The 20779-nt window shown below is 36.9% G+C and overlaps 1 protein-coding gene across 1 annotated transcript in view; it reads right to left on the bottom strand.

Moving 5' to 3' along the window:
• Positions 1 to 7537: 7537 nt before the first annotated feature.
• Positions 7538 to 20779, bottom strand: part of LOC110453354 (sodium- and chloride-dependent betaine transporter-like) — a 53806-nt gene continuing 40564 nt past the window's right edge. Inside the window, exons 3-14 of the mRNA XM_021502270.1 lie at positions 18446 to 18577; positions 17718 to 17991; positions 16444 to 16576; positions 15591 to 15725; positions 14913 to 15016; positions 14068 to 14192; positions 13355 to 13467; positions 12348 to 12479; positions 10080 to 10179; positions 8789 to 8889; positions 8050 to 8217; positions 7538 to 7842 (exon numbers count right to left, since the gene is read on the bottom strand). Coding sequence (XP_021357945.1) covers positions 7711 to 7842; positions 8050 to 8217; positions 8789 to 8889; positions 10080 to 10179; positions 12348 to 12479; positions 13355 to 13467; positions 14068 to 14192; positions 14913 to 15016; positions 15591 to 15725; positions 16444 to 16576; positions 17718 to 17991; positions 18446 to 18577 — 1649 coding nt within the window. The 3' untranslated portion in view covers positions 7538 to 7710. The remainder of the gene's footprint in view (positions 7843 to 8049; positions 8218 to 8788; positions 8890 to 10079; positions 10180 to 12347; positions 12480 to 13354; positions 13468 to 14067; positions 14193 to 14912; positions 15017 to 15590; positions 15726 to 16443; positions 16577 to 17717; positions 17992 to 18445; positions 18578 to 20779) is intronic.

Genomic DNA, 20779 nt, shown 5'->3' with positions numbered 1-20779 from the left:
CATGCTGGAAGACCATCCTTTTGATTTCACAGAATGGAAAGAGACAAGGTCAGCATTATCACCATAGTTTAGATACTGGAACATAGTACTTGATATGGAAATCACAGCTCTTATCTTTGCCAGATCTATCAGGGAGAGGCATATATTGATGCTCTGAAGCAGATAATCCCGTGGTTCTTTGCCTTTAATCATGTAAACTATACAAGATGGTTGCCAGTACATCTACATGATATGGAAAACTTGGCGAAACTTTATCCCGTGAAAACCGAAGAATTGCAACGTGGTCTCTTTGAAAAATGCAAACAGCAAGTGTTCAGCTAAAGCTATCGACCATGCACATGAGCAAAATAATGTCACAGGGAAGATTGATGGGTTTGGTTTGGTTTGGTTTAGTATTGTTTAACGTCTTATCAAAAGCTATTGTCATTTAATGACGGCCTCCCCTGTGTGCACAATACATGCGTGTAGTGTAAGCGTGTGTGTTTTGGGAGTCTGCGATATGTTCGTGTATGTCTCCTTGTGATAGCGCGGAACAAATGCCGACTTTATAGTGCTACCTCACTGAAGCATACTGCCGAAGACACCCAGAAGGACACCCCATCCGGTCACATTATACTGACCACTGGCGAACCAGTCGTCCCACTCCTAAATTACTGAGCATTTGGAATGAGTAGAAACTACCATTTTTATAGACTCTGGTATGTCCCGGTCAGAAGACAGAACCCAAAGCCTTCCTCACATGGGCAAATGCTCATTTTAATGCTAAAAGTGAGGCATTGTCAAGGGCGATATCAGAAAGAAGAAAGTTGTTTAGAAAGAAGAGAAAAAATCAGATCCCAACCTTAGTTGCCTCTTACGATCATGCAATGGGGCAGCAGGTACAATGCTTACGCCCTACCTGCAGGGACTAAGTCTGATTGGGTTGCAGTAGGACTGGTATAAAACCCTGGCGCATTGTGGTGATGCATGGTGGCAGGTAAAGAGATTGCAAGACTTGTAGAAGAGTTGTAAGTGGGCATGATCAATTCTGATGAAACATCAGAAGAGTTACAACATCCATTAACTATTAAGTTACCAAAACAAGTTTTGGAATGACGTGTTACATCTCTAGTCACCGTGCTTCAAGAATTCGGTAATCCGATCTTAGACAGAAGCGAGGACTAGTTCTGGATACCTAAAAGTAAATTGCCACTATCAGCATGGTGAAGTTTTTGTTTTGTTTTGTTTTGTAGCTCACCTGGTCCGAAGGACCATGGCGAGCTTATGCCATACCGCAGCGTCCGTCGTCCGTCCGTAAACTTAAACTTTAAAACGCTACTAGTCTTGAACGGCTTAGCAGATTTTGACTAAATGTGGTTTCGAGATTCCGTAGGCAAAGGTGACTCAATTTTGTATAAATGGTGGGTGTGGGCAGAGTAGCGGGCCCAAATAGGGAAATAGAGGTAAAACATTTAAAACCTTTCTTTTACTGTAGGCATTAAGGGATTGTATCCTTATTTAGACTAGATCATCCTTGGGCCAAGGGGACTCAATTTTGTTTAAACGGGAGGTTCGGCCCCCCTGGAGGCAGAGGGGCGGGGCCGAATATGGGAAATAGAGGTTAAACCTTTAAAATCCTTCTTATACCTTAAAGATTAAAGGATTTTATCCTAATTTAGTTTGAAGCATTCTTGGGTCAAGAGGACTCAACTCAATTTTGTATAAACTGTTGGTGTGCCCCCCCCCCCCCCCCCCCCCCCCGCGGACAGGGGGGCGTGGCCGAATAGGGGAAATAAAGGTTAAACATTTAAAATCCTTCTTCTACCGTAGGGATTAAGAGATTTTATTCTTATGTAGTCTTTGGCCTAGGGGACTCAATTTTGTATAAACAGTGGATGTGACCCCCTGGGGCCAGAGGGGCGGGCGAATTAGGGGAAATAGAGGTAAACCCTTTAAAATCCTTCTTCTACCATAGTGATTAAGGGAATTCGATTCTTATTTAGTCTTGGGCTAGGGGAACTCAATTAAGTTCATCTTCGCTAGCCAAGTGTTCGTATACACTCCACTTACCCTGGGTGGATATAGTCGTGTTTACCGAGCTTTCAAATTTTCGTGCGGTGCCAATCGCTCGCATCCAATGCAATCGCGTCTTACATATAGCGCTGTTGACGAAGGAAAACAGTAATGGCGACGCCCTGTACGGAAGCACGTAGGCGTTTATGTCAGAGTGTTTTGCCCCCATAAAACAGGCGCACGATTTTGGGGAACTTCTGGAGTTTTAAATCAGTTGGTAAAAATCCTTGACTACGTGCCGCATGTAAATGATGACCTGGGAACATATGTGTGCTGCTTTTGGATTGTTTCCATATTGCTCTGTCATTTATACTCCGCCTCGAAATACACGTGCTTTTGTCAACACGCCGATGGAGTGTGTATGTAACGGTCATTCTGACTGGTTACAAGTTTTTTGGGAGATAAGCGATAACTCGGTATATCCGCTAGATTGCAGTGGAGGGAATTATGAAAACACGGCTATATCCGCCAAGGGTAAGTGGAGTGTATACGAAGTGAACACTTGGCTAGCGAAGATGAATTTAGTCTGGAGCATCCTTTGGCTAAGAGGACTCAATTTTGTATAAATGATGGGTGGGACCCCCTGGGGGCAGAGGGACGGGGCCCAATAGGGTAAATAGAGGTAAAAGCTTAAAAGTCCTTCTTCTACCATAAGGATAAAAGAATTTCATCCCAATAGGTATGGAGAATCCTTGGGCAAAAGGGAACAAATTTTGTAAAAGCAGTGAGTGAGCNATTCATAAAAATGGTTTTTCTGCGTTTGGAATGATAGGATTTTGTCCAAATTTGGTATGAAGGGGAACCACTAGTGTATACACGTTGGGGCAGAGAGGCGGGCCCAATAAGGGATATAAAGAAATAGCTTTAATATCTTTTTTCTTGCATTGGGAATAAGGTATTTTGACCAAATTTGAACAGTAGCATCCTATTGGGAAGGTTAATCAATTTTATTTAAATGGTGGGTCTGACTCCCCTGGGGCCTGAGGGGTGGGGTCCAATAGGGGTAATTTAGCAAATTCTTTAAAAATCTTCTTCTTCTGTAGGAGGATTATGTCAATATTTGGTCTAAAGCATCCTTGGGTGAAGGGGAACTAATTTTGTATCAACAGTGAGTTTGATCCCCTGGGGACTGAGGGGCAGGTCCCAATAGTGGAAACATAGCAAACTCTTCAAATTCCTTCTTTTTCTGTAGGAATGACATGATTTTGCCAAATTGCATCTAAATTCAACCCTGACTACATCTGGCTATTTCAACTGCAGTTTTTCTAACATTTTCAGGTGAGCGATACAGGCCCTCTGGGCCTTTTGTTGTATTGTTTAACGGTTCATCGACAATGCAAGTCATTTAGGGTCAACAATACTGTAAAAAGAGACATTCACGAAAATAAACACATCAAACCAAATCTTGACAGCTTAAAGTATGTAAAGGGTTAAAAATATATATCAATATCGAAAAAAAATGGCTGAACAATATATCATATTTCATTGTAAAGATCAATAGTGCAAATAGTCAAATATTATTTGCACAGAAACTGTATCGAAATTTCCCTTCATGGACAGTAAATCATAAACTCTGTCGCGAATTTGTTTGAAATCAGCGCATTCAATCATAAAGTGTTTGACTGTAAATGGTTGATCGCATGCAGGTAAATACGCCTGGTTTCCTTACGCAAAATGTAACCATGTGTGATGTAGGTATGGCCTATGCGCAGTCGCGTGAGGATAATTTCCTCTGCGATCTGGTCTACTTGTTGCACATGAAACCACATTGGATGAATTGCTGATATTTTGCTGTTTAATTCTTCAGACCATTTATTTTGCCAACTGGTTTATAGAAGGTTTAAAATCAGAATAAAAGGCAGTTTAATATCTTTGGGTTGAAGGTTAAGGGCTGCTTAAGCAGCCTTATCTACTTACTCATTTCCGTTTATTCCGACATCACCTGGTATCCAAATCAAGATCAGGTGGCAAAACAATAAAGTTCTGTTAATACGATGGGCGATGTTTTGTATGAAAATATTATTCAAATTCCGATTTTTGATACTTTGTATCAGTGACAAAGAGTCAAAACAAATTATTGCTTTGTTAATTTTATTATTTTCAATTTCTTCCAAAGACTGACCAACATCAGTAGCTTCAGCTGTACAAATAGATACATTTTTTGGTAATCGGCAGGAAAAAGACATGCTGCTGCAACTTCCTCTTCGCATTTAGAGCCGTCCGTAATAAACGTCTATGAAAGGAAATCGCGAGATGAACTCGGAAAACGCCCTCTTGAATTGAACCGGGAATACGCGAGATTTTTCATTATTGTGTTATCCTAAATTTACTTCAGGCAGTCGTATTGTCAATAGTGGAATATCTGGTATTATAGCAATTTCGATTCATTGTGGAACATAAATTAATAAATTCAAATCCTTCTTTCGAAAGATTGAAAGGATTTTGTATCTTGAAGGGGCATTGTATATATTATGGGCAAAATGAGATCATCATTGTATAAATTTAGAGTGTGAACTCATGGGGGCAGAGGAACGGGCCACATAAACGGGAGCATAAGGGTAAGTCAAAGTGTTTAAAATCATTCTTCTGTATTAATTGGGGATTTAAACCACTTTTTGTTAGAGCATATTCGGACAAGGGGACTCAGTCTTGTATAAATGAAGATCGTGGTCCCCTTTTGGGAAAAGGGTCGAGGTCTAATAGGAGAAAAAGGGGTAAATCTTTTTCTTTTTTAAGACTGTATGTTGGATTTTAAACAAATTTGGTTTAAATGAAATCCTTGGACAACAAGGACTCAATTTGATATGACTGGAGAATAGGATTACTCAGAGGGCAAAGAGGCGGGGCATAATTGGGTGAAATAGAAGTTATTTTTACACCCTTTTCCTTCAGTAAGAATGGAGAGATTTTAATCAAATATGGTCTAGAGCCGTTCTTGAGCAAAGATGACTCAATTTTGTGTACATTGACTGCCTTGTTCCCCTGGGGACAGAAAGGAATGACCCAATAAGGTAAATATTTTTGATTAAATATGAAAATGGGCGCCCCTCACCAATCGTTGTGGAATCAATAAGGTAAAGGGAGATCCAACATTTGGAAATATTTGAAGTAAAATATTTAATGAAGATATTTGCCATGCTTGCTTGATTATATATCTAGGTGAGCGATACAGGCCCTCTGAGTCTCTTGTTAGAATTTAAAGTCAGTTTGTGCTTAACCGATTTCGCCGAAACTAAGTTGAAATGATCAATTAAATGTCTTCTGATGCCGATTTAAAGTCCATTATTCGCCCCAGCAGGCAATTTAAAAAATCTGTTTTAAATCTAAACTCAAATTTTACTGAAGCACATGTTATTCTCGAGCCGACTTGAAATCCGGTATGGCCGCCTTGGCCATTTTGAAATCCGATTGGAATATTTGCTCCAATTCTCCTGACGCGCAGAATCGTGAATTTGTATTCTTCTTACATGTAAAACTCAATCGAGAAGTATCACCACAAATTTGACTATCATCATTGTGTATTTGTGTAATTCATTCGTTTTCATTTTAACGGGTCTACGCAAACCAAATGTTGGCCACTCCTGCAGAATAGGGTATTTTCTTCTGTGTCTTTTACTTAGGGGGTATTTACGAAAACGAAATTAAGTTGTTGTAACCAATACAAACTTGGAATCTGAATTTTTTCCCATTCTTCCTATCGGCGTTATCTTCTATGTTTAAATCTGTGTTTGTATGTTTAGGGCATACCGACAATGTGAGTCATTTAAGGCCAGACATCATTATCAAAATACACATTCAAAATTACTTCAAACTAAATAAAGACAGGTAAAATGGTGTAAAAGATCGAAAGATACTTCAATATGTCGAATTGGGCGAAGAATATAAAATGTTTATAGTAAACGTCGATTGAGTGTAACAAATCATGTATTGATTGCAAATAGCATAGAAACTGGGTAGATTTTTTTTTGCATATACAGTGCTTATAGATTTTTGTTTGTTTGTTTGTTTGTTTGATTTTGTTTAACGTCCTATTAACAGCTAAGGTCATTTAAGGACGTCCTCCCCTGTGTGCAAGATGCATGCGTGTAGTGTATGTGTGTGTATTTTGGGAGGCTGCGACATGTTCGTGTTTGTCTTGTAATAGCGCGGAACTGATGCCGACTTTATAGTGCTACCTCACTGAAACATACTGCCGAAGACACCCAGCAGGACGCCCCACCCGGTCACATTATACTGACAACGGGCGAACCAGTCGTCCCACTCCTAATTTGCTGAGCGTTAAGCAGGAGTAGAAACTGCCATTTTTAAAGACTTTGGTATGTCTCGGCCAGGGGACAGAACCCAAAGCCTTCCTCAAAGGGGCGAACGCTCAACAAATGTTTGACTGTAAGTCACATGCATGAAAGTTAGGTTGGTCTTCTTTACGTCAATTGTAACCTTGACTGATGTAGGTATAGTCAATGTGCAGTCGCGAGATGTCAGTTTCCTCTCTGCAGTCTGCTCAACTCGTTGTTCATGAGCCTACGTTAGGTTGAATTGCAAATAACGTATTATTTATTTCTTCATACCATTTATTTAACCTATTCGTTTGGATTTAGATGATTTAAAACCAGCTTCAGGGAGTTTCATATGTTCCTGCAGGTAGGGCATACACATTATACCTGCTGCCCCACTGCATGATCGTAAGAGGCGACTACATTTGTGATCTTATCTTTTGTTTCTAAACTTTGTCCTTTTTCCTAATGTCTTCCATGACAATGCCTCACTTTTGGCATTTAGTTAAGCGTTCGCCCCTGTGAGGAAGGCTTTTGGTTCTGTCACCTGGCCGAGACATACCAGAGTCTGTAAAAATGGTAGTTTCTACTCTTGCTTAACGCTCAGCTATTTAGGAGTGGGATGACCGTTTCGCGCTATCACAAGGAAACAAACACGAACATATCGCAGCCTCCTAAAACACACACGCATACACTACACGCATGCATTTGGCACACAGGGGAGGCCGTCCTCAAATGACCATAGCTCTTGATAGGAATTAAACAATACTAAACCGATAGGCAGTTGCATATCCTTTGGATGTAGGAAGAGGGACAAGACTCAGTACAAATGTAATATGTCCCCTTCGTTCTAGGGAAGACATAATTAAAGATTCTGAATTAAATGACTTTCAAATAACGTTAAACGTAATAAAAAGGCCCGCATATCAAAGTACCTACTGCAATAAACAACTGATATGTACCCGCGCATAAAGGACTTAAGAGTCGATATTGAAACTTTGACACCAAAGGTCTTTTGGCATAACCAGTATAATGTTTTCTACATGTTATTGTCATCTAGTTCGGTTTCAGTTGAACGTATTTCTTAGTTTGTCCATATACACAAAAACGTTGTAAAATATGCATATACACAATACACATATAGTATAATTCCATATAAGTACGAGAACATTACAGAAAATTTTATTAGAGTATATGAATATGCAAAAGAGAAGGAATGAGTAATGTATAATGAAATGGAAACATAGGAAATTATGTATCAAACGGGATATTAAATGCCTGTAAGAATATAAATATTGGAATAAAATGACCAAAATAGGAAAACAATGTCTTTTGTATACAAAATTAAGTCAAAATTGCTAGACAGACAGGTAACAGAAATTTCTCATTCGCCCCTCAGATTAGTCTTGATATTTTGCCAAGTACGCCCGCTGTATTGGTACTGCTTGTATGTAAACCTTTCTTTCTCGTCTTGCGGTCTCCATTCTGGTGCAGGAGTCAATGACGCTCTCAGTCTCTAAAATATACGGAAGCCATATTTCTTTTATACTTGTTGGAAGCCGTATATGACTAGGATACAGACGTAAATGAAAATCAGTTTCATCAAGATCGTTACATAAAAATTGATGAACTATAAATGCAACAATATATGATGTCGAAAGTTTAGATTATTGTTACATTAACACCTTAACTAATGAGCTGTTTATAGTTGTTTCAAACATACCTGCATGAATGAGCCAGGTGCTTGTAGCAGTCGTTTTACCATAACGATGGGTATTGGTAATACCAGGAACAAGGCAACAAACATTCCAACAATACCAAGGTAATCCGGATAAACATATCCCCGGTATACAGGTCGTTCAAATTTTACTGCTACTCCTATGAACGCAATCTGAAAAGAATTTGGGGAGAATTAATTGAATAATTTGAATGGGAATTGTTACATTGAAAAACATGATTACTGTTACTGTGAAATGATTTCAAGAGCAATCTGCAAAAATAGCTTCATGCTGTCGGCGCAACCATTTAATGCTCCCATCCATAATTGTCTATGAACATCAGAATTTTTTGTTTGGAATTAAACATACTCGCAACAGTGGAATTAAACATACTCGCAACATTTCGCAACAGTGGAATGTAACGTACTCGCAACAGTGGAATTGAACATACTCGCAACAGTGTATGGAGGAAAACTGAGACGTTTCCAAACTGATATAGCCGTATAAAGTAAAGACAAGTGTAGCAAGTTTAATAACAAAAATATTTTAAATATAAGAACGTATTAATCTGGACCAAATGTGTATGTTAATGATTGCAAAATTATGAATAAAAAACACTCGAGTAAGAACAAAACAATAAAACGATAAAACTGCAGGAGTTTTCCGTGCAAAATTCCACCTCGGTTTCATTTGTCTTACGTAGTTTTAATTAAAAATGCTACAAATGTATATCGTGTTTCATACCAGCATCACAGTTGGTATGATGAAACTCCACGACACCCTGACAAACACTGAAACTGATCTCCCCGTCATCAATTGGATATCTCGACTCAATCTCTCCGCACCTTCAATGAGAAAGAAAATAGACAAAACTTAGCACATATCGTCCAATACACAGATTTCCAAGCCTTCACAAAATGAAAGCATGAACTGATGATATCACGCAACAAACTAAGACGTCTTCAAACTTAAAAAAAAAAGTAAATGAAGAAAATTTAAATATGAGCATACTTGTACAAAAACCAGAAGTAAATAGTATTTGAATGATGAAACTACTTGCGCATACTCAAAAACCGGAAGTGAAAGGTTTTTAAACAATATGCCAAACGGTCTGAATCGCTCACCTGGTAAATATCTTAAAATTGGACTAAAATGCAGGCAAATTATCGGTGTTTCATTCAAAAGAATCAATTAAAAGATTTAAACATATGACATCTGTGATCTTGAAAGTAAAAAAAAATGGCGTTAAGTTGAACAGCCTTTCATCCCATCATGCTTCTGGCCACATATCATTATCCAAGACATTTTGGTTACTCAGAAGTTGTAAAAAGATTTCTTCATATTTGATACCTGTGACCTTGACACAACTAGGTAATTATTTGTTCCAGCATGTTACTGACAAAATATCATCACCCTTGTCTTTTTGGTTGTAAAGAAAACTTTGTTAAAAGATTTTAACATATTTGACCTATGAAATCATGAAAATGGGTGAAGGTCATTCATTTGAACAAACTTGGTAGCCCTTCATCCCAGCATTTTACTGGCCAAATAGCATCACCCTAGATATCTTGGTTATTCAAAAGATGTTGTTTAAATGTTGTAAACATATTTGACACAGGTGACCTTGAGTATAAGTCAAGTTCATTCATTTAAACAAACTTGGTAGCCCTTCCCAATATCATCATCCTAGGCTTCTTGGTTATTCAGTCGTTAAAATAATTGAACATATTTGATCCCTGTGACCTAAAAATAGGTATGCTACTGGCCAAATATCATCATCCTATCCATTTGATTGCTCAGAAGAAAATGTTTACAGTTGACGCCGGACTGACGGAGCACCACGGGTAAAGGCATGTGAGCTAAAACAGTATTTGCTCATACCCATGCGAAACAAGCTATATAATTCTTTTCTATATATAGTCCTTAACAAAGTTTTGATAAATGTTATCATACTGTAATATAATTATTTCAAAAAGTTTCATATACGCCATTGATATTGACTATTGATGAACAGCAAACGTGTTAAAATTCTTACCGTATATCCATCCGGCAATGATACATTCTAGAAACGCCACCAAGAATATAATGAAAGACGTTAGATACCAATCAATGAACTGGAAAATATATATTCCGCCCTAGAAAAAAAGAAAAAATGATGCACTAACCAACATGTATGCTATTTTTATAAATTGATGTTTTTATCTTTAAAAACCAAATCACCTTTTTAATGAGTTTTCGCAGTAGTTTTTTAAATACCTTATGACAGTTAAGTCTATTTAGAACAGTTACAGAAACTTATTAATTATATTAATCACTCTTTTACCTGTACGAGTATGTATCACACAACACACATTGCAGGTCGGGTATCGAGAAAAGAATACACCTGCTGTTACCCACTGTATGTATCGTAAGAGGCTCGACAAATGATGGAGCCCCCTGCAGAATTGGGGATTTGACCAAAATAAATCTACTGCACCCATTGCAACATGTGGGATGTTCTTTATTTCTACTTCTAACTACCTTTTATTTCCTAGCACCTTGCTTGGCAAAACCTCGCTTCGGGATTTCATGTTGAGAGTTCGCCCAGGTGAGTAATGCAATGGTTTATGTCACCAGACCAGAACATACCGAAGTCCTTAAAATGGTAGTTGCTGCTCCCTGCTTTATGTTCAGCATTGCGAGTGATTGCAATACAAGCCGTGGGTAACAGCAGGTGTAGTATTTTTGCGATCCCCGAATTGCTGAGGTATTCCAGGTCACGAGTCAAATATGTCAAGATATATAATCTGAATAATTAGCTGGTCTTTTGATTGAGCACGATACACATGGCGAATGAAATAACCTTGCCCTACATTAAAGGTCACAGGGGTCTTGTATTGTATTGTATTGTTTTACTGCCCATCGACAATTTGAGTCATTAAGGGCCAAACAACTGTGTAAAAATAGACATTAACAAAAAACTGAATATATCAAAACAAGAAATAAAAGGTTTAAATATGTAAATAAATCATATCTTATTATAGAGATTATTTGAATGTAAATAATCATAGATTGATTGCACAGAAACTGTATTGAATAAACGTTTCATAGAGGGTACATAATAAAATTTGTCGCGTGTTTGTTTGAAATCAGCACATTCAATCATAAAGTGTTTGACTGTCAATGGCTGATCACAGGGATGCCAAGAAGGTTATTCTTCTCCATGCAAAATGCAGCTATGTGTGATGTATGTATGGCCTATGCGTAGTCGCGAAAGGACAACTTCCTCTCTGCGGTCTGCTCTACCTTTTGCACATGAACCTACATTAGGTTGTACTGAAAATAAATGATTTAACTTATTTTTCTTTCTTCAGACCTTTTATTTTGCCAATTCGTTTATAAAAAAATGATATTGCCGGTTAAAATCAGAATATGTCAGTTTTATATATTTCGTATTGAGGTTCAGTGCTGCCTTAGCAGCTCTATCTACTTTTCATTTCCATTCATTCTGACATGGCCGGGAATCAAAGTCAAGACCAGTTGACTGAAAACTAAAATTCTGTTAATACGGAGGGCGTTATTGTGTACGAGAATGTTGTTAAAGTTCCAGCTTTTAATAGTTTGTAGTAGTGACAAAGAGTCCTTTGAAAAGAAAATTTAGTTTGTTGAACAACTGGAATAACAGTTCCGTCTCAAATAGGGAACATCGTGTAGTTTTCGAAATTGGCGAAAAAGTGCATACACACCGTTTTAGATTTCGAAAATTTGAAGCAATTTGCATTTGCCCCGGTTTGAAGTTTGTTAAGACACCGCTGAATTTGTCTCTCAAAAGTATTCATGTTTTGGTGTAATTGCCTTTTGTGATAGAGCGGATCTGATGTTGACTTTATAGTGCTATATTGAAAAGTGAGAGTCTAATGCGGAAAATAAGTTGCTATTTTTTATATTATAAAAATGTTCTTGGTTAGCTTAAGGTTAATGCAAACTAAAAATAAATGTTCTAATGTCAAAAAGGTAAGAATGCAAAACAAATAATCAATAAATTAAAAAAGCAAATTAAATTCAAATGAATATATATGTCATTTACAAAAACTATCGGATTTTTAAATGGTGTTACGTTATAACTTATTTGGTGCATTTGTCTAAAATGTTCTGCATACTCGATCATGAAATGTTTGACTGAAGGGTAACATATCCAACACGTGTGGACATGTTTTTTAGCTGTTGCATGAACATAGAACTCCAAATTACCAACCGACATAACCTAATACCGCCGATGATTACCTTATAATGATATATGTAGATGTATTAAAGATTTACTCACCTGTGTTGTGAATATTATGCCAGTAGAAAAGTACAGGGCAAAAACAGTGGCAAAAACGAGGTATTTCCGTCTGCCAAGAGTTTTGGGGAACATGTCCATTAAAGCACTTATCAACGTCTCCAGGGACCCAAACTAAAGAGGGAAGCAAAAGAGATAAAAAGCAGAAAAAGAAATGTCGTTCTTGATTTTTGTATCACGCATGGTGAAGCAAAACATCTTTAATAAATCGCAAAATCTTTTAAAGGATGCCTTCTTCCAAGATTACTTTTTATATCTCAGGAAAAGATACTAATCCAAAACGTCATCGTAATATATCACCTACTTTCGGGTGATGTAAAACTCTTTCAGACAGTAGTCAATTTTCGAATACATGAAAATGTTCTCTCTCTGTCTTACATAGCTATTTTTTCATATGAAAGCAACAAAACGTATTATCTATTTGGATGGGAAACTCCCATTCGTGTCAATTTTGCAAATTAATGACACGTAATTTTGACTTTGAAAAACATTTGAAACAATATGGCAGTTCACGATGGTGTGCTTTACATAGAACTAAATAGCACTATATTTGTTTCTATAGTAACAGGTAAGTAGGAAGTTTGTGAAGCTATTTAAAACGGTTTTCGAAAAATGCTGTGGAAAAAATGCACTTTGCATTTCTGGATTTATATGTTCATGGTAACAGAAAATAATTTATAAAAATACTCCTTATTACAAAAGGCAATACGGTATTTTGGATGCGCATACAAGGTTCCCTGAAGTTTAAATATGAGCACGTAACCGCACCGGAAGGATGTAAGTCGTTTGTTTATCTTCTGCCAACTTCGTCTGGCGTGAGATAAAAAACAGCTTCCGACAGACATCGATTTGTGGTATCCAGCACAACATAATTGAGAGAAGCGCATAATGATGTTTTCCTGAGTTATTCATTCGACATTTCATAACTTTGTTTGCAAAACGATTTGAAATGTACAGTATACAGGTTCAGATTAAATATTGGTCATTACCTGACTGTCGAGGCCAACCATAAACAGCATAGAGAAGAAGATAATCGCCCATATTTGAGGCAGAGGCAGGCGGGTGAGAACCTCTGGGTAAACTAGAAACACGAGACCGGGACCTGTAACAGTTCATTGTTTATACTGCTTACTTGATGATATATGGTAACTGTATCTTTGTGTCATTAATGCTAATTACTGCTAGATCAAAACACATCTTAAATATTCTTAATTCTTTTGGCATTTGAAATTGCTTTATTAACTTAACAACCCTCGTAGCGCTCCCAACAACTGTAATTAAGTACTGGAAACTGTTTCCGGTATTACGATAGTTTTGATTAAATGGTTTCTGGGAAGAGAATCAAACCTTGAAGAGCTTTTGTGTAAAATAATTCAAAGAAGAAGTGTTATGAGTGTTACAAATTATGCAGGGTAAGACCAGAACACAAACCCCGAACTTAAGTATGTGATACTATAGCTCTAAACTATTGCGATACTTCGTCAACCGAAGTGTACTCTTCTAACTATGCTAGTTAGTTATGACTGGTAATGACATATTTGTATCTTCGACGATTCGTTAAGAACATTTATAAGATATTTCTTATGTGTAACGTTCTTTGAAATTTTGTCATCTCTACGAAGGTTTGGTGCGGACACGAAAAAGATAGATATATTATAATTTTATATTAGTTCGTATCGATCATGTATTTTTTTCTACCAACCAGATTCCGCCACCTCTGTGATGGAGAGCCCAGCATCATGTGCAAGGAACCCGAGGATGGAAAAAACCACGAGACCACAAAGAAAGTTACTGAATGTGTCCACGGCCACAATAATCATGGTGTTCCTTGAAAAACAAAATTATGATTTAGTAAATACTTTTAAAACAAAGTTATAATCATCGCCAGCTTAAAGGCTACTATGTATAACTTAACCTATGCTGTCGCAAAGACGTGAAATCCCAAACAAAATAAAAGTAAAACGCTACTGTTGATTTGTTTACTTCAAGTATACCTCAGCTGCTTGCAAAGACGTTGAACCTAAAACAAACAAAACTTTCGGTATGTTTAAAATAAACAAACTTACTCATGTTAGAATCAGAATACAGTAGCAAGTCATCATGCATTGTTTCTGCAATCACGCAATAGCTAGCTAACTAATTACATTACGGTCTATAAGTTATGTTTTATTAATGTTCTGAGTGTCAAAAATAACGATTGATATGATATCGCTCATATTTAAACATAACGTACTTCTATATTTCGATATTTGAACCTTGACGTAAAACAGAAAATGAAATGAACAGTGAAAAGAAAACAAGAGGCCAAGAGGTCCTGTATCGCTCACCTGGATATTTAAGAGATCATGACATATTCATAGTAGCGCTTTAAGGAAAACCGATGGACGGATAAACAACGGACGTCGCGACATAAGCCCACCGTCCTTCGGACCAGAAAAGCTATAAAAGTATAGTATCTTCAAAACTTGATTCCACCCGTACTTTTGGTTTATATTTTATATATTATATAATAGATATAATGATGCTTGAACTGTTAATACTACTTACTTCATGATATTTCCCCGAAACTTGTGGTAGCTGGCCATAGTTATTACACCACCCCAAACCGGCCCTAGCGAGTAGAATACCTGCAGTGCAGCTTCTAACCAAATCTGTAAGCAGAAAGCGCAGCAAAACTTAACACGATTAGATTATAGTAGTTCATATGACGTAAAACACAATCAAACAGTTCAATTTTAATTTATTCTACTGAATAAAACTGCGATAACCATGTTTGGCTTTAGTTTTTAGCAAGACCACGAATCCATGAAAACCAACTGTATTTAGAATGGCTATAGGCCTTAAACATTGCTAATAGGAGGCACGGTAGTCCAATGGTAGGACGCCGGGCTCGTGACCGAAGGGTTGCGGTTTCAAGCCACGGCACGGCAATGTGTTGTATCTTTGAGCAAGATACTTTACTCCGCTTGTTCCTGTCTACTCGGCTGTAAATGAGTACGTGGTTCGGCAGTGCTAGAATTGTTGATTGCTAGCTGTTAGCGCCGAAATGGCAGCTCCGGCTGTATGCTTCCCAAGGAGTTGAGAAAGGTAATGGCTGGTTGCAAAGGTCCTATAACCACGGATAATAATTTGTGAACCGCTTTGAGACGGCCTACGAACTAGGTTGTGATAAAGCGGTATATAAGAACCTCCAATAATTATTACTATTATTAAAAGTTTACAAACCTGGTATGATAGTAGTTTAGACAAGTCTGGCTTCAGATACATGATGATTCCATCTGTAGATCCTTCCAAACACAAACTCCTGATTAGTATGACAACCAGTAGGACGAACGGTCCGAGCGCCGTGACGTATACAACCTGCGTTAAAGTAAGAGACACCGTTAAATCTATTTGTTAATATACGACACATTATTTTGGCATTTTATAAATAAAACAATAGGTTAACAATCTTAAATAAATGAAATTCAAAATAAAGTTAAAGCTTAGCGGCTTACTAAAGTATCGAAGTCATGGGCCCGTATTCATGAAACCGTGCTCATGCTCAGGCATAGATTTTGTGCTCAAGTCTAATTTCTTGTTCTTGTTATAACTTAATAAATCAATCTAAATTTGTCAATGATTTGGAAACGTTTTGAGAGACTTAATGCCAGATGTTGTTTCCAATGTAAACATTTGACTTTGTGATCGTGTGACATAAGTTAAGCAAGTTGCGAAAAAGATGGTTTGAGCACAGAATCCATGCTTGAACATGAGAACGGTTTCATGAATACGGGCCCTAGTTCGCTAATACATATTGAAATGCAAAACATTCATTCAAATCGAAGCTTGTTGATCAAATATCCAAATCCTAAAATATGATTTCAGTGTCGATTTTAAGGGAAAAGTATAATTTACGTTAGATAAATTCAGTATTATAAGTAAAAGTAATAATTACAAAAAGGTTGTAATAAATTCTGTGCCATTAATACATTATTTAATTTAAAAAAATATATAATTTCAATTGTGGATATAAACAGATCAATTAATTCTGATCAGAAATTGTGATTATACATGCTTTTGATATTATTATTGTTACCTTTCCAACAGATTTCACCCCTTTGATGATACACAGGAATATAGAAGCGTATGAGAAGAAGAGGGCCAAAACGAGGTGCCACTGCGGTGTACCCCAATCTTCTATCCCAGGTGATGCGTTCAGTATCTTGTATCTGTATATAATGAAAGAAGTGGCAACAGTTATAACACTAACGATAAACTACTAACATATCACACAATAACACAGTACACATCTACACGATGCATGCTGAATTGTTGGTTTAAGTTTTAAAGAGATCTGTCAATAAGCGGGAAATGCTTAATTAGACAATTGTATTAAGAAATGGTTACAGGGGTGTAACTCCTATAACATGATATACCACTGGGTCGCGGTTTCGGATAAACCAAAACAAAATGTTACATGAGAAACATGTAAAGCATTATCATATGCACAGCTCACGATATTCAAATCTAAAGTTGTAAATAAATCGGTTATAAGCGGCGAAACGAATGACGAGACATTAAGTGCTTACGGACAGACTAAAGATCTTGTTTCAGTTCAGGTACATAATTATCAATGTACATCATAAAATATAAGCGCAAATAACAGCGTAGTATGATGTATAATGTAAGCACCTATAGTATCAATGTTTCTTTATTGAAGACATCGAATCATCTTGCAATGTTACATTTCGAAAGTCCATCTGTTACTCTTTCTGTCGGGGTTTGATTCTCCGATTAGACATGAAAAGATACGGCGTCACCTGTCCAACTGCGTAGGTTTTCTCCCACTTTAAGACACCATGCACGCTACCATCCGACCCATTTACACTCTATTGATCTTTACAATAAAGAATGATATAGTGTGCAGTCAATTTGTTCGTCGATACTAATGTATTGCTTTAATCCTTTATATATTTTAACCTATTAAGTTGTTTTGGTTTGATGTGTTAATTTTCGTGAATGTCTCTTGTTACAGTGTTGTTGGCCTTATATGACTCGCATTGCCGACGGGACGTTAATCAATACAAAAACAAAACCTAGCCTAGAAGAGTGTTAAATAAAAGTTGTCGTACTTGGTTCACAAATCTTGTAAAATAAATGAAGTTTAATTTATTAGTAATTTGACTATTTCCGCATCAATAATCATGCCATTATCAGCATAGATATTAACGGTTAAAATTAAAATGTATAGCTTTCAGATACTGTCTTCAAAACATACACGACTATCTTTACCCTATTAAGTTTGATTGTTTGTTAAGACTTGAGAGCTATTTAATGTCCATAGCACAATTTTAGCTTCGGTCTACGTACCGCCAAAATTCGGTTGCAGCAGTTGGGTAGAACCCTTGCTCGTTCATTACCGATATATTCGTTTTCATCGATGTGTTCCCTGTGGAATTGTTCGTTCCAGTTGGATTTCCCGTCCTAAGGACAACACAGTCATCAGTGTTCCATATATTGTCACACGTGGACCAGGGTTGAGTCGGGAAAAACGAGTATCCTAGATACAACAGCACCCATGCCACTATTGGCCCGTAGTACCAGGCGCCAAGCATACTCAGCATTGTTACAGAATATCCGATACCTTGCAAGGAAAACAAATCGCATACAATGCTCAGGTTTAGTAAGATTTTGTTATCTTAATGCAGGATTCTCGCTTAAAATAGTTCTGTATAAATATAAAACATTCTTAAAACATGTTTCATTTCATAAATACTATATTTTTGTCACCAATTTAGCAAATATGTATAACACCGAGCTTTAGAACAAATTATCTCAAATTCGTATATGCAATGCAATGTCGTAAGAAAATAAGGCTCCGGATGTTTGTTAAATAATTTAAATGTTGATTTTTATCTTCTTACTTTACAGGCATAAGGTTTCGTTTACATTTTTGCAGTGACAAAAGAAAGTAGCATCAAATAGTCAAAAGATAATGTTAATAAGCATTATTGGAACACTTTTATAAATATAGGAATGTAGCAATGAATTAAGCTTATATGCACATATGTTTGTTTTCTGTTTTTACTCTTTCTCACCTTCAAACAATGGACAGAGTGACCAGGCCAGTACTGCACTCCGTCCTGAAAACTGTCCAAGTGACAGCTCCAGGAAGTAGAGAGGGACTCCACATAACAGTGTGAAGAAGAAAAACGGTATCAGAAATGCTCCTTAAACAAAGAGAAATAGCTTCGTTTAAATGTTTATAGAAAGTTCACAGCAAAGGCACAAAGAGTTGTAAAGTAAATGCGTTAACATATCCTTCGAAATGACATGTACCAATAAGGTTTTCTGCTTGACATTCAACTTTAAATGATGCCGATTGGTAGTGGGAGATATCAGCAAGAAAATATAAATTAACCCCATCATTCTTTGACATAGTTTACATATGCCCTTAGCTTTTTCATTGACCCAAAAACCTTTAACAATCTCTAAAAGATTGTACTCCTGCCAAACTATGAATTAGATTTTTCTTTCCGAAAAAAGATCCCAAATTTTGCGAGTTTTTTTATGAAAAAAAAACAACAAAAAAAACACACGAAAAGAACTAGAACATTCTTTGTTAGACATAAACGCACCAGATGCGATGTGAAATTAATTTCATTATCCAATAATGGCATAAACATAGTTGCAACGACTTCTATGGATGGCAGCATGCAGTGACCTTTGAATCATAACCTCGTTAGAGGTATTCTCATTTCTGAAATCTGTTATGAATTAAATAGCTAGAGTGATGATACCGTTATATGTTTTCTATAATTAGCAACATGACCTTGATCTTGACGTTCGAATACCGAAGATGTCCTAGATTTTCGTAGTCATATGTCACTGAATTGGTTGATTACTTTCTATAAATAGTAAGAGTGTCATTGGCGTTGCCTTTGGAATCTTAAAACATGAACCCACCCGCGTTTCTTCCAATACCTAAAATCTATATAAACTTAGATAAAAAAATCTGTTAAGAAATGAAGTATTTAGAGTGAGGACAATGAATCAAATGATGGTTTTCTGCATACAACAATAGTGACTGTTGCCTAGCCCTTTCAACCCTAAATTACAGTTGTGTTGGAGGAATTATCATACTTGACCTTTGTATAATGTTTTAAGAGTGTTAACATTCATTCGTGACCGGTCGGATATGGGTAACATTATATGCACCCGATTTCATGGTGGAGGGACATAAAAATGATTCATGTTCATAGAGAATAAATGAAATATGATCAGACTGGACTGAAAGGGCCAGGTAAGGTTATGGGCTGTTAGCTTCCTTAAAATGATTTTGACCTACTTTCAAGGTCACTGAAGTCGAATATGTCTTAAACTTCAAACGACTTCTGAAGAAGAACAGAAAGGCCTTGGGTCATAATATTATGCTGGTAGAATCCTTGGACGGAGCCCTACAAAGTTTGCAAAATTATTGCGCTTGTGCAACTGTCAGGGTCACAGGGATAAAACCTGACTTGAAATTTAAAACGACCTTTTTTGAAGGACTGCAAGGCCTGGATTTGTGTTATTTGCTGGTAGATTCCTAGGATGGAGCCTTACAAAGGTTGCGAGCAAAAATACCTTTATCTGTTTTCGAGGTAACAGGGATAAACTATTCGATAAGTGTAAAACAACGCTTTAACAATTCACACAATTGATATAATAGTATGGTATTCGACGGGTTTTGAATTTAAATAACAAATTCCATGTGTGATATTTAGTCCCGTGGGCCTCTTATCCATGAGGATGACATATGCTTATAGACGGACGAAGGAGAACCTACATGTGAAAGTTGCAAGATGGCGGGCTGTCTCCTATCTTGATTCTTACGATCAGTCCACATATTCAATACGCAAAACTACCGAACATTGATAATGTATCTGTTAAATTTACGAAAGATCACTCCATTATATGCTCAGAAATACCGCTAACGAGATTTCTTTAACAGATGGACGAATGACGGTCATTCGTTTTTGTTTTCGATCAGTCCAAAAAATTAATATGTATAACAATAGGTTACATGCATAACCAGGGATTACGGAAAACCTGTATGCAGCACTTACTCAGAAATAAAATAATTGTTTTAACTACGGACGGAATGACGATCCACGGACGAAGGGCGATTTAAACAGTCAGTTGATGGCTTCTTAACGGCGCTTTAACACAGACGAGGTCAGTAAGGCCAATATAAAGTAAACTGAACGTGTTAAAGGTAAGGACATCAAACGAACGTAAAGATCAAAGACAGACGTCAACACGAAATGTAGAACTGGCTATGATTTACTTATATCTTTTTGAATAGAACAACAATTTTTTGGTAGTTTGGAATTGTAGAGATGTTGACTGTTTCACAAAAGCGTTTTGAAATCTGTAAACATTATTATTTC

Source organism: Mizuhopecten yessoensis, unplaced genomic scaffold, assembly GCF_002113885.1.
Source record: "Mizuhopecten yessoensis strain PY_sf001 unplaced genomic scaffold, ASM211388v2 scaffold7283, whole genome shotgun sequence".
NCBI lineage: Eukaryota > Metazoa > Mollusca > Bivalvia > Pectinida > Pectinidae > Mizuhopecten > Mizuhopecten yessoensis.
The sequence above is the reverse complement of the archived record's forward strand: the minus strand, read 5'-3'. Positions and strand labels throughout refer to the sequence as shown.